This window comes from Grus americana, chromosome 13 (genome assembly GCF_028858705.1).
Source record: "Grus americana isolate bGruAme1 chromosome 13, bGruAme1.mat, whole genome shotgun sequence".
Lineage (NCBI taxonomy): Eukaryota > Metazoa > Chordata > Aves > Gruiformes > Gruidae > Grus > Grus americana.
The window spans coordinates 17684702-17698505 of NC_072864.1; the positions used below are offsets into that span (position 1 = coordinate 17684702).

Here is a 13804-nt window from a genome sequence, read left to right on the forward strand (position 1 = left end):
GTAAAGCAGCTCCTTAGATCAGCTTTTGCTGTCATGTATAATAGCACCCTTTGATTATACTGTTGACTCTGCAACAACTAAGAGCTTATTTAAGCACGTGATTAAATACTATGCATAAGCCTTAGCGCATAAAATCTAACCTTAAACTTGGTTACAATCAGTTGCTATATCAGCCTGAAAAACTATAAAAAGACATGGTTCTGGTTGTTTTAATAGTGCGTTTGTTGGAATGCATATACTGCTTTGAAATATTTGCCAGTGAACTACATAGTAATACAGAGTTAACATGTAAAAAAGTAAAAATTAGTAAAAATGTCAAGCCTTCCTGCAGTGGATACTGGAATATATATTGAAAATTGTTAGTAGATTATATTAATACCTCTTTTTGTGAAAATTTTATATAACTTCCGTGGTTTTTGTTTCATAAAGCTATCTATTTGAACTGACAGCTCTATAGTTTGTACGTTTAAGAGACTGATTTTAACTTCACAGTAGTAAGGAAAATATTCCTTTTTCTGTAATGATTTAACATCTAGACTGGTGCATCATATCTACAGGTCAAATCTTCTGAAATCCATAGAAGCTGAAACGTGCTCTATGCTACTGTTGGATTAGAAATGTTAGAGTGCACGCATGATTAGCCTTAATACTTAACAGAATTCATGACTGTAGGGGATGGCTGCCTGCCAAAATGCCTGTGGTCCTGTGGATTATCTGCTGTGCCATTTTATAGCTGATTAGAAGAAAAATGGTTGTGAAGCTTTTAGACTAGTGGATACACATTCAGCATCTTACTCCATTTACAACGTACAGAAGTATTTGCTCCCCTTTTAAGCTTTTCACTTGATTTCAGAAATTTCCTAGGAGTCTTTGTAATTATCGGAGGTAACAGAAATGACAGTTTTACTTCAGGCTTTTAAATTTTCTGGTTTTACTTTAGGAAGCTCTGGATTCAATGATGCCTTGATAAAGGCTGTTAGAGGTGCTGTCATGTCATTTTAGTTCCATTTCTCTTAATCTTGACAGAATCGATATGCAGTTTGTCCAGTGACAGCTCACCAAGTACTGCTTTCTGCTGATCACTTGGTTACCCCTTACATGTTCAGACAATTGGGTACATAATACAAAAGTACACTGTCCTGCTCCTGTGGCCCTAGGCAGGGATCCAAGAACAATAGCATGTGAAAAACTTGGAAGCGTCCCCATGGGACTTCAGGTGATGGTGCGTTTTAATGCAACTAAGTGCCGTGGTAATACATGTTTCGTGGTATGTATAATCAGGTACTTGCTTTAATGGACAAAGTTGCTTGTCTCAAAATGCTCAATGTTTGAACTTGCTGCTGTGTGTTGGCACTACAGGTGTGCAAATTCTGTTGTGGTTCCTGGTTATATTACCCACTGATAAGCAAAGTTAGGTTGTATCACTTTGATTCACTGTAAAGAATAAATACACAAGCAGGAGATCTGTTCTAATCCCCCTTTAAATTACAAAAAATCTTGTAATGAATTGTGTGTGTGTATCTGTGGCGATTTCCAGATACTTGTATGAACGAATTGATGGGCGAGTACGAGGGAATCTCAGACAAGCTGCAATCGACCGGTTCAGCAAGCCAGATTCCGATCGCTTTGTCTTCCTTCTGTGCACCAGAGCTGGTGGTTTGGGCATTAATTTGACCGCAGCAGATACGTGTATAATTTTTGATTCTGACTGGAATCCTCAAAATGATCTTCAGGTAACTTCCTTTGAGCATAATAGTGAGACCTAAGAAGTCAATAATAAAGTGGATATAAATTTGATCACTTTGAATATTGTCTCTGTTTTGAACATGTATAATTTTAAAAATGTTCAGGGGTTTTTTTTAAGGTATATGTTGAATGTTTTTTGATGAATACTTTCTACTTGGATAGGAGAGGTTGTCTGGGTTTGGCTGGGTTCTAACTTTTTCTTTCAAATTGATTAATCTTTAAATGTACAACACAGGTAAACTAAGTCAGTGACTTCCTTTTGAGTTCATACTACTAGTTTTCAGATTGTGCTACAGCAGAAACCATTTCTTAAAAGAATTGTAACTTCTGGATAAGTAGTTTTGTATTGCTATTGTCCCTTCCCTCTGAAGGCTCAAGCCCGTTGTCACAGGATTGGTCAGAACAAGGCAGTGAAGGTCTACAGACTGATAACGCGTAACTCCTACGAGAGAGAGATGTTTGACAGAGCAAGTCTGAAACTGGGACTGGATAAGGCTGTCTTACAGAGTATGAGTGGAAGAGAAAACAGTGTCGGTGGTGTATGTAGACTTATTTCTCGAAATAACTTTCCTTTTGCTTTTGTAAGCATGGGAACTATTTTAAATTACAGAAGCTACCATTTTTCTGTTGTTGCATCTCTCTTAGGTTTTCTGATGCGGACTAAATATAGTTGACATAGTCTTAAATGTAGTCACTTATTCTAATAAATAGTTCACTATTTCTTGCCTCTTAAGGCAGATAATGTCAAAGTTAATACAAGGAGAAAAGTTTTCCTTTGGTTCCTTGTATCTTCTTATATTAATACAATGTGTTACTTTAAGATTTACATCTCGTATTAACAGGTATTTTTTTAAAACCTGTGTTCATCACAGCGTTGAGAATAGCCAAAACAAAAAAGATACATGTTTACTTGTAAAAATATGTACTGTAACTACATAACAAATTATTTCAACTGTCAGCTAGACTTTTCTCTTAGTTTTTAATAATCTAGATTTTGAGTTTATAAATTATAAGGCAGAAACATTGGAAAGGGAAAGAGAAATAGAAAAGACTTCGGGGGATTTTTGTTCTAGACTAACACGTATTTTATTTGCTCAGATCCAACAACTCTCCAAAAAAGAAATAGAAGACTTGCTTCGAAGAGGTGCATATGGTGCCATTATGGATGAAGAAGATGAAGGCTCTAAATTCTGTGAGGAAGACATTGACCAAATTTTGCAGCGTCGTACTAAAACTATCACGATTGAATCAGAAGGAAGGGGCTCCACGTTTGCCAAGGTGCAGAAGCAGCAAGTTATTCTTTGACAGTAGAGAGCTGTGAATATAATTGAATGTTGTAAAGCTTATGCTTTTTTCTTTTTTTAATGTTATGTTTACTTTTATCTAGTGTGTGTGTATGTTAGGTAAGTTTTTTGGGGTTCTTACACCTATGTGTTTATATAAATGTGTGCACGTAGCAAAATCAGATTTGCAGGTACAAATGCAAAGAGCATCCTTGAGTAAAGGTGAGGAATAGGTGTGTGCTGCTCTTGAAAAGGCTAGGACTTGTGTGGGCTATAACGGACTGCAGTAACTGAGAATGTTAAAACAGATTTGTTTATAGATCCATTTGTATTCAGATATATTAAGAGCAGAGGAAAATGTATATAAGACAATAATTAATAAGATTAAAAATTGTCAGGCTTATTCTAAAGACATTTACCTGTAGGATATAGTTTGAACCCTGACCTTTTGGTAAGAGTTTGAAAAGCAAAATAAGAAAGCTCCTAAAATAGCAGGAGATGGAGAATATATATATCTGCACATGGAGGGGGGGGCCGGAAAATGTAAAATCTTAGGGGTAATAGTGTAGAATAAAATCGGACTGACACTTTCTAAATTTTGATGGGTAAGAGAAAAGCGGTAATATCATACCATTCAAAAACCTAGGCTGGAAAATCAGATGAACAGAACAAACAGTAAATTTGGACTCCTTAATTTCCATAGCATGTGCAAATATGAATCTGAACAAATAAAAATTCAGGTAAATAAAAAAATACATAAATAATTTTTTAAAAAAATATCAAGCAGTATAACTGAGCTTGGAACATGGGTACTTTATGAATGCAGTTGTGACAATTCCCCCAAAAGGCAAAGCAAAAGGAAAACTTTTAAGAATATAAATGTGTATTTATTATCTATAAATATACATTTATTTAGGCTCTTGTGTCTTGCTGATTGTGGCTTAAATTAGAAATAGGCTACTAAACAAGAGATAGGAAACCAATTAGGGAACATCATCATCACTGTCTTTTTATCAGAAGGGTTAGAAATTTTTATATGTATTTACTCTTTTCCCAAAAGCAGTGTATCAGGGTTTTTAAAATGCCTTCTGAAATTAAGCTTATTCCATGCTCTCAAGCTTTGATTGTTGGTAGTTTAAACACTCCTTTGAAATTTCCCTCAAGTGAGTACTTTTGTGTGAGATGAAATCCCCAAATGCTGATAAGCCTCTTCAAAAGATTCTATTTCCTTCCTTTCAAGTAATTTAGATTCAGACTTAGAAGCAGAAGAATCTTGCTGCTTAATGTTCTTCTCTCCTGATGGTACATAAAAGTTCATTAGATTTTTCTGATATATTATGGATCTGATTTTAAAAAATTAAGGGGGAGGAAAACTTTTGAGTTGCTTTTTCTAAAGTCTTAACAGCTGCTTGGGAGATTTTGATGAAATAAACTTATGCAGTCTTCACAGCACTGAGGCATTCCAACTCTGCAAACTTTTAATGTATGATGTTGGTAAAATTCAGTTTTATTTATTACAGGCTAGTTTTGTTGCATCTGGAAACAGGACTGATATTTCACTAGATGATCCCAACTTCTGGCAGAAATGGGCCAAAAAAGCAGAAATAGATATAGATGCTATCAGTGGTAGAGTAAGTACTTCTCTTTTTTAATGCACCTTTTTTCAAGTACGTGCTTGCTGTTGAATTCTGAAATAGCAGATGTAGGATTTCTGCTGCTTTTTTGAGTAACGTTTCAACAAATCAGACTTTTTGTGCTTGTTAGTTTGTGCGTGGGTTATCAGCCTGCTGATAGCTTTAATATTTCCTAGCTCCCTGCTGTCCCAAAAGAGTTTGATGGTCTTTGATTTTTGTCGAAGGCCTGGAAGTGGTTGGAAGTGTGTAATTGTTCTGATTGCCCTGTTTCTCTGCTTGTAAATCCTGGGCTGGAATCTGCAAACTAGCTGACTAAGAATTTTATCAATTTTATAATACTGGAAGTTGTGTCCTGTACTTGAAGACATTCCCATGCAGTCACTTCTGAAAAGGTTTCATTGCCCCTTTTTACTCACAGAGACTGCAGTGTAGTCTGTGTAAGTATTCAGTGTTGTTTATAACTAATGTACTGGCATCATGGTATGAAACCCTTTTTTTGTTGCCTCAAATACCACAAAATGGTTCTCTTGCTTTATGGGTGTTTACTGTGATGTCTTTACGAAATGCCTATTAATAGAATCATAGAATTGTGGTGGTTGTTTCTGAACTGAAGCCACCTACTTAAGAAAAACTTGTCAATTGTTTCTCTGATAAGGTTTGTTTGAAATTTTGCAGAACAGCCTGGTTATTGATACCCCAAGAATTAGGAAGCAAACACGGCCTTTTAGTGCTACAAAAGATGAGCTGGCCGAGTTGTCTGAAGTGGAGAGCGAGGGTGATGATAAACCAAAACTGCGCAGGCCTTGTGACCGCTCCAATGGATACGGAAGAACAGAGTGCTTTCGGGTGGAAAAAAACTTATTGGTCTATGGGTATCGTATACATCCTTCTTCATTCTAGGAAGTTTTTTTAAAAAACAGTATTTTTCCATGTACTAAATTGTGTTTATGGAATAACTTTCAGTTATATTGGCAATAACCTGGTGTGGGTACATACAGAATTTATTTAGAATGTGAATTTATCATGCAGTTTGTATAACTGACAATTTGCAATGGAAGAAACATTCAAGAGAGGTGAACACCTTTCTTCCAAGGAGATTATGACATTTAACATGGGCATTACAGTAGTCTCTCTCAAAAGCATTACAGTAAGTGCTGCAGGCAGCTCAAAACTCTGTAAATAAATATCTGAAATAAAGGCTTGGTAGATGACTTGATGTTCATAATTGCAGAACATCTTGTGCTTCCGTGAGGTGCAAATAGGAACTGAAAATCTAACCAGTTATTTTAAGCATACTTAAATCAGATAAGTTGATTTGGAAATAAAATCTTAGGTCTTCTCTCGCCCATCTTATAAATGATGTCGTTCGCATATCAGTATGAGCTCCTGTCACTTTTCTGTCTTAGAAGCCTAAAACAATCATCCATATTGTTTTGTAAACAGGCAAGTTTTGTTGAAAACTCTGTTTTAAGCAGATGGAGTTTTGCTGCAAATGTTACTTTCATATTTCCAATCAGTAACTTAAGCTGAAGGGAAAAAAGTGGAAAGCTACATATTTACAGAGAAATTCACTTTTGTAACAGAAATCTCCAGGCTACCCAAGTGTTTCATTTCTAAGTGCTGATTTGTGTTTCACTTTGGACCAGGTGGGGTCGATGGAGGGAAATTTTGTCACATGGGCGCTTCAAGAGACAGCTGAATGAACAGGATGTGGAGATAATTTGCCGAGCTCTGTTAGCCTATTGTCTTGTTCACTACAGAGGGGATGAGAAAATAAAAAGTTTTATATGGGATCTCATTACCCCAACGGAGGATGGGCAAACACGAGAGTTACAGAATCACCTTGGTAAGGACTTACGTGTTTCTGCAGTTAAATACCTTCATATAGATATGCCTGTCGTACTGGGCTAAGAACAGCTAAAATTTCTCTCTGAATGCGACCCACTTGAAGTAAGTGGAATTTATTCCAGATACGCAATTCAATTGATGGGAAAGGAAGTGTAATTTCTGCTTTGCTTTGTATTCAATGGCTTACCCAAATGGACTGGTATACTCTGTGCAAGCTTTCTTTTCATTTCAGTCCTTAAGAACCTATTCTGTTTCATAGGAGGTGACAACACACTCTCTTTTCTTTCCCCCTCTCCTTAGCTGCTGAAGTCTACTCCAGAGATACTAAGAGACAAAAGAGGAAAAAAACCTCATATCCAGAGGCTGTGATGCTAGTATTTTTTCTGAACTGCAGGTCACAGTACTGGTATAGGGTGCAGGAACTATAAGTATCCCAGGGATCTATACCTACCTGTTGCTGTTAATGTATTATGTTTTAAATTATATAGGCTTATCAGCCCCTGTGCCTAGAGGAAGAAAAGGGAAAAAAGTGAAGACCCAGGCTAGCACTTTCGATATACACAAAGCAGAATGGCTTCGAAAATACAATCCAGAACATCTGTTGCAAGACGAAGGATACAAGAAGCACATAAAACACCATTGCAACAAGTAAGCAGTAGCTAAGTCTGAATGTCTTTGAATTTTTATGTAAAGATTCTTTTTCTTCTAATTCCTCATTGTTTTAGAAGACTTTAAAATACTTGTGTCACTACAAAGAAACAAGTTTATTTTAATCAAGCTAACAGCATTTAAATAGGTTGCAGTCTGTTAGGAGGTGAACTGAATATTTCACATACAAAATAATTCTGTTGTCATTTTTACAGAAACTGTATGTTTGTGTCTGTACAGAGAAAGAGATCTTGCTAGTGTGTTTGGGGAGCCTTGTAGCAGCCAAAGGACTAAAGAGTTTGGGAGTGCTTAGCAAAGAAACTGAAATCATTAAATAGTTGCCCCTCAATCTTCTGCTGTTTATGTGGCATGTTTTCTGGGCTTCTGAGCATCTGAGCTCACCAGCTTGTTGCAACCTCATTAGCCATGAATTAGCTTGTTTTAGATAAATCATTTTTCTCTAGGAAAACTTGGCATACTCTGCTTGAAAACTTCATACAGCTGTAGTCAAGAATTGAGATAAAGCATGTAGAAGCCATTGGGGTCATGCAACAAATTCTAAGTGAAAAGGAATGAGAAGATAATGTGAAATATGTTCATTGTCAGCCCGCTTGAATCTTTCCAAGGGAATCTTCCAAGTAGGAAAAGGGAAATAGCAGTTTGTTCTTATCAGTATTTTATGAAACAAGTGAGGAGTTGTTCTGCTGGCCCTGGTCTTTGTCTAGGATTTAAAAGAATTTTTGCAATGAAATGATTTGTTAAAGTGGTTGCAATAAAAAGTGTCAGGTGACTCGAATTGGAGGTTATCTCCTCTTACAACTGAAGGAAGTATGTTTTAGGAAAATTACTTGAAAGCTTTTTGATATTATAGAGAAAAAAGAAAACAAAACCACTCGCAAATATTGAAAACTTTTAGAGTACTAATATTTGTATTCCTTTTTTTTGTTTGCTTAGGGTCTTGCTTCGAGTAAGAATGCTGTATTACTTAAAACAAGAAGTCATTGGTAATGAATTCCAAAAGGTCTTTGATGGAATTGATGCCAGGTGAACTATAGAGAGGTTTTTTTGCTTATTTATTTTAAATGTAAACTATCAAATGAAAATTCAGAAATCTTCCTAGACCTAAATAAGAAATGTTAAAACCAAATATTTTCACCCTTAGGCTGTGAGGAAAATGCTTTTATTTACTCTTTCTTTAGTAAACATATTGTATCCACTCAACAGGAGGAAGTCCTGATTCCTATTTATGAGTGTAGCTATGAAAAGTAAAGTTATTAAAGTCAAATAGACTGAAAAAGTGAATGAAAGATAAAATTATATACTTTACGTTCTAACAGGTGGGGTTTTCCTGCCTCTACATAAACTTTTGGTTATGTGCTGCATATTCCGTTAATTATTCTTTTATAAATTGAAGTATTTCCATTTGGAAATTACTGAACTCGCTGCTACAGGAGGTTGTGGTGGTTAAAAACTTGTAACTTAGTTTCTCTAGGTTATCAAAATGATTCTTAATGATAAACTAACATTATAAAATGTGGCTTATGTAACTCTTAGTAGCATAACCATTCACTTGTTAACTGTTACTTGCTATTAAATACCAAAGTATATTAAAAATTAAATATTTCAATCCTAGAAAACGTTACAACCTTCAAAATAATATTTGAATTAATTTGTTGGATATGGAATATTGTATATGTGTGTTTGAAGAGAGAAATTTAAAAATCCCACATAAAGTACAAATGTATAAAGAGAAAATAAATATGCATTTCTTCTTCTGAATATTATTGATGTTGGTGTGCTGTTGGTGATTCTCCTTAGTGAAATTGATGTTTGGGTCCCTGAGCCAGATCACTCTGAAGTTCCTGCCGAGTGGTGGGATGCAGATGCAGATAAATCCCTTCTAATTGGAGTTTTTAAACATGGTGAGTAATATGGATGACTACATGTGCACTTCCCCGCCCCTCAATACAAACACCCTATACTCAGGGGTTTTTATAGCTTACTCTGACAGTTGAATTTGTGCCACTTTTTTTTTTTTCCCCTTTATAGGTTATGAAAAATACAACACTATCAGAGCAGACCCAGCGCTTTGCTTCCTGGAAAGGGTTGGCAAGCCGGATGAAAAAGCAGTTGCTGCCGAACAAAGAGCAAATGATTATATTGATGGGTAGGAGCACTTAAAAGTGGGCATGAATTCGGGGGGGAGGGAGGGGGCCCTAATGTAGACAAGGCTGAACTTACATATTGTACTTTATTGTTATCTTAATTGGCTTTATACTAGTTCAATGTCATTGTTGTGAAGCATATTATTTTGATTTTACTCCCACGGAGTGGAAAGCAGAGTTAGGAACAGTGTCACAAAACCATTGAAGTCTGGGATTTCACAGTTAAAGGAAAAATGCAGCAACTTGTTGTTAGACAGACTGTACTTTGTGTTGCTGTATCAGAAACATTACTTAGACACTGAAGTGTAAAAACCTTCAAAGGCTGAATACTACAGACCTATATAACTTGAATTCAGGTCAGTCAGCTTGGAGTATTAGTCTTGTGTAGCTAACCAGTGACCCCAGTAGATCAATTTGAGTACCACTGCTAACTGCTCAAAGGGAGAACTGCCTTTATTCATTGCTTCATCGGTGGGGTTAGTACCTGTGGTCGTAAAGAACAACTTTGAATGAGATAGTGAATTAGAGGGAGGCGGGATTCCAGCCAAAGCAGCTGTGAACTATTTTCCTCATTTCAAATAGAAAATGAAATAAAAGTATATCTAACTAAATTTAAATGAGTTTTACTTAATTGAAAAGAGTGTAAGGACTTCTAAAATGTTAAGATGGGTTCTTCTGTGTTGAAATTCTAACAGGGATGTAGAAGATCCAGAATATAAACCAGCACCAGCAATGTTTAAGGATGACATAGAGGTATAGTAGGCATCTATTAATAGTTTCTTTTAACACGCTTAGAATGTAATACTTCCACCTTTTTGCTGAGCAAATCATTACATATTTCTGCATTTCTCTAAATTGATAGATGTTATTCTGTGTGTGTCTGCAGTTGGGGGTGGGCGCAGTGGGAACAAATTGTTGTATAGTTCTGTTGTACGCCTTGTTAGTCAGCAAAATATACCTCACTCTAGTTCTTTGTCGTATTCATAAATTGTTTGCAAGATGAAAGTTGAACCTAAATGTCTGGAGAGGGCTATGTTTTTAATTTTGCTTCACTTTTTTTTTTTTTCTACAGGATGATGTTTCATCCCCAGGTGATCTAGTAATAGCAGATGGAGGTAAACACATAAAAGTTCAAATCTGAGCCCTGTTTTGACTTAAGTCCCCTAACTCTTAGCTAGGATGTATTTAGATTGCCTAGTACAGAACCACAGGCACCAGCAATGATTACATTCTTTATTTTTCCTGTGACTTTGTTTTAATACAGATGGACAAATGATGGAAGGAGACAAAATTTATTGGCCTACTCAGTCTGCCTTAACAACGCGTCTTCGCCGCCTAATAACAGCTTATCAACGAACAAGTAAAAACAGGCAGGCCCAGCAGATCCAGCCAGCATTCCCAATACAAACTAGTATGATGCAGCCTCCGTATGAAGAAGCTGCTCTAAATCCAAAGATGGCTGCTAAGATTGAAAGACAGCAAAGGTATGTGCAGCATGCAAATATACACTTAGAATACATACTTATATCAAAACCAAAGGTATTTTATATTGAAGAAGTAATAATTGCTCGCTGTATGAAATAGTGAAGAAAAATACAGGATTTCCTATTTTTTTCTTGCTGATCAAGATGGACGAGAAGAGAAGAAGCTGACTTCTACAGAGTTGTGTCTACATTTGGAGTGGTGTTTGATCCTGAAAGGGGACGATTTGATTGGACCAAATTTAGAGCAATGGCTAGGCTACATAAGAAAACCGATGAGAGCTTAGAGAAGTACTTGTATGCATTCATGTCAATGTGCCGGAGAGTCTGTCGTCTCCCCTCAAAAGAAGGTGAATGTGTATATTTTTACTTTTAGTTTTACCTTTAATTTCTGTTGCCAGCACTTATCTTGAAAATATTTTTCTTTCATGTGTTCCAAAATAAAAATGGGGGAGAAGGAAATAAGGAAACACGTTAAGTGTAAAAATGAAAGTATGCAATGGGGAGACATATTAACTGATTAAAGCCATCTACTTCTAGTACTGATTTGCAGTGAGGGTTGGGTTTGGGTTTTTTTTTTTGCCAGATTCTCATCTTTGTTTTGTTTTAATACAGAACTCGTAGACCCAAACATTTTTATCCAGCCAATTACAGAGGAGCGTGCTTCTCGGACTTTGTATCGCATTGAACTCCTAAGGAAAGTGCGAGAACAGGCTCTCAGACACCCACAGTTGTTTGAACGACTAAAACTGTGCCAGCCAAACCCAGACTTACCTGTCTGGTGGGAATGTGGGACTCATGACAGAGATTTACTTATTGGAGCTGCTAAACATGGAGTTAGCAGGACAGATTATCATATTCTTCGTGATCCTGAACTCTCATTTATGTCTGCCCAGAGGAACTATAATCAAAGTAAAGTGGCACTCTCGAGGACTTCTACTCCACTCTTGCATCAGTACCAGATGGCATTATCTGCTTCTCCTCTTACACCTCAGTCAAGATTGTCAGATGCTAAAGTGAATGCTTTTGAGGACACAAAAGCTAAAAATGAAAATCTGAAAGAGGACCTTCAGTCTTCTGAAGAGGAATCTATGTCTACAGAGGAGACACAGACAATAATGAAATCAGAACCTTTGAGTCCAAAAAATGGCACACCAGTACAAAATACAGACCACAAACCTAGCATGAAGACTGAAACGGACAGGCGCATGGTAGCAGCAAGGACAGAGCCTCTAACTCCAAACCCAGCTTCCAAAAAACAGAGAGTCAGCAAAAGGGGATCTGACTCTAGCTCTGACTCGGACTCTGACTCAGATAGATCATCCTGTTCTTCCAGGTCATCTTCCTCATCCTCTTCGTCTTCCTCATCTTGTTCACATTCTCGATCAGGCTCTAGCTCTTCGTCATCTTCATCTTGTTCTTCAGCATCTTCATCCTCATCCTCTTCATCTTCATCATCATCGTCGTCGTCGTCATCATCATCTGAAGAGAGTGATAGTGATGAAGAGGAGGCACAAAAACGTGGTATGTGTGTAGTCTTATTTCTGCAGTATAACTTTTAAACTGAACAAGTTTATTCTGAATGGAAAAATGTCTAAAAAAGGATATTAAATCCCACAAAAGTAAACTTAAATATATTTGCTTGATTCTTCAAGGGAGTTTTAAGAATTTCAAGGATACAGCATTTTCTTTGCCTCACTGATTCCCTAAGCAAGATTACTCTGCATGTGGTTCATGTGTGGGAGGAGAATTGAATGGCTAATATTTTCTGGAAATATATATTGTATGTGTATTCCCTACCACTGTTCCTTTTTCTTCTTCAATACAGAGATTCTTTTGGTTTCCTTGTTTTATCCAATCTTGCTCACCTGTCTTTGTAGCTTCCTCATTGTGCTTTCATGAAATCTGCGAGCTTCCTCTGTCCAAGCTGTAATGTAAACTGCTTTTTTCTTTTTTTGTAAACTGGATGTCCCCAAGCAGTGTACTTCCACTGAAAATTTTCAAACACTTAAAAAATATGTACCTGCTTGGAAAGTGATTGTAAGCATAGGACCAAATAACACAAAGATCCTTTTGAAAGCTTCAAAGTAGAAGCGAAAACTTCTCATCAGTGAAGTGATTTAAATTTTTTAATAAACCAATCATTATTTAATACATTTCTTATTTTGATACTATGAAGTGTCCTCTACTCTTGCCCCACTGAAGCTCAGAATGTGAAAAGATTTCTCTGCTGTGTGATAACATGGTAACAGAGAAAGGAAGAGGATGAAGTTAGGCAGCGGGATTACAGCATGTGTAAATAAGCTGCCTTTTTCCCTGAAGTACTGGGAAAAAAATATTGTGTTAATTGGGTGGATCTTCTTGTCTGTGGCAATGACAAATGGAAACTGTAGGTTTAATTTACTGGGGAAAATGATTACTGAGCAAATAAAATGCCACTTAAAATTATTAAGATGCTGCTGCCTGTAGCAGCGGAAGGACATTTTCAGAGGAAATGGTTGTATGCAAACATGAAAACAGTGAGAGAAAAGGAATGCTTATATGACACAAATATTTAGATCTAGATGGTGGATACTGTAACATGTGCTACAAGTCCAAATATTAGCCTTGCTTTCTGCCAGCTCAGTCTGATTAGGCAAGTAATTGAGCCATCCTTACATTGCAAAATCTTGTCAATCAGTCAGCCTTTCTTTTTGTGGCTATTTTGCTGTAAGCTGAAGAGATTGGTAGATGCTGGGAAATTCTCTTAGGTTCATCTAAGCTTTTAATTTTAAGCTCAGGTTTTGTTTCTCAAGTTGTACAAAGATCATGGATCTTCGGCATACTTTTCACATTTGAAACATCTTTTAAGGGGGAACTAAATTACACCGGATGACTTGATACATAGCTATTGTATCAAGACAAATTTGAGTTCTGTAGAATTGTCCCTCAGTACTCATTGTGCTGATGTCAGAGGATGCACTGGAAAGGTACTAGGAAAAATTTTCTGTGATTAAAAT

The 13804-nt window shown here is 36.5% G+C and overlaps 1 protein-coding gene across 10 annotated transcripts in view; it reads left to right on the top strand.

The window, feature by feature from the left end:
- CHD9 (chromodomain helicase DNA binding protein 9) overlaps nt 1–13804 on the top strand; it is a 98259-nt gene that overhangs the window by 69843 nt on the left and 14612 nt on the right. For all 10 annotated transcript variants that reach the window (XR_008579088.1, XM_054840373.1, XM_054840376.1 and 7 more), the window contains 15 exons: nt 1538–1733; nt 2118–2285; nt 2845–3024; nt 4550–4660; nt 5339–5535; nt 6310–6509; nt 7000–7159; nt 8114–8203; nt 8978–9081; nt 9209–9326; nt 10020–10077; nt 10397–10439; nt 10589–10808; nt 10953–11155; nt 11421–12329. Coding sequence is in view for 9 of the 10 variants with exons in the window: in XM_054840373.1 (XP_054696348.1) it covers nt 1538–1733; nt 2118–2285; nt 2845–3024; nt 4550–4660; nt 5339–5535; nt 6310–6509; nt 7000–7159; nt 8114–8203; nt 8978–9081; nt 9209–9326; nt 10020–10077; nt 10397–10439; nt 10589–10808; nt 10953–11155; nt 11421–12329 (2957 nt within the window). In the remaining variant the exon portion in view is untranslated. The remainder of the gene's footprint in view (nt 1–1537; nt 1734–2117; nt 2286–2844; nt 3025–4549; nt 4661–5338; nt 5536–6309; nt 6510–6999; nt 7160–8113; nt 8204–8977; nt 9082–9208; nt 9327–10019; nt 10078–10396; nt 10440–10588; nt 10809–10952; nt 11156–11420; nt 12330–13804) is intronic.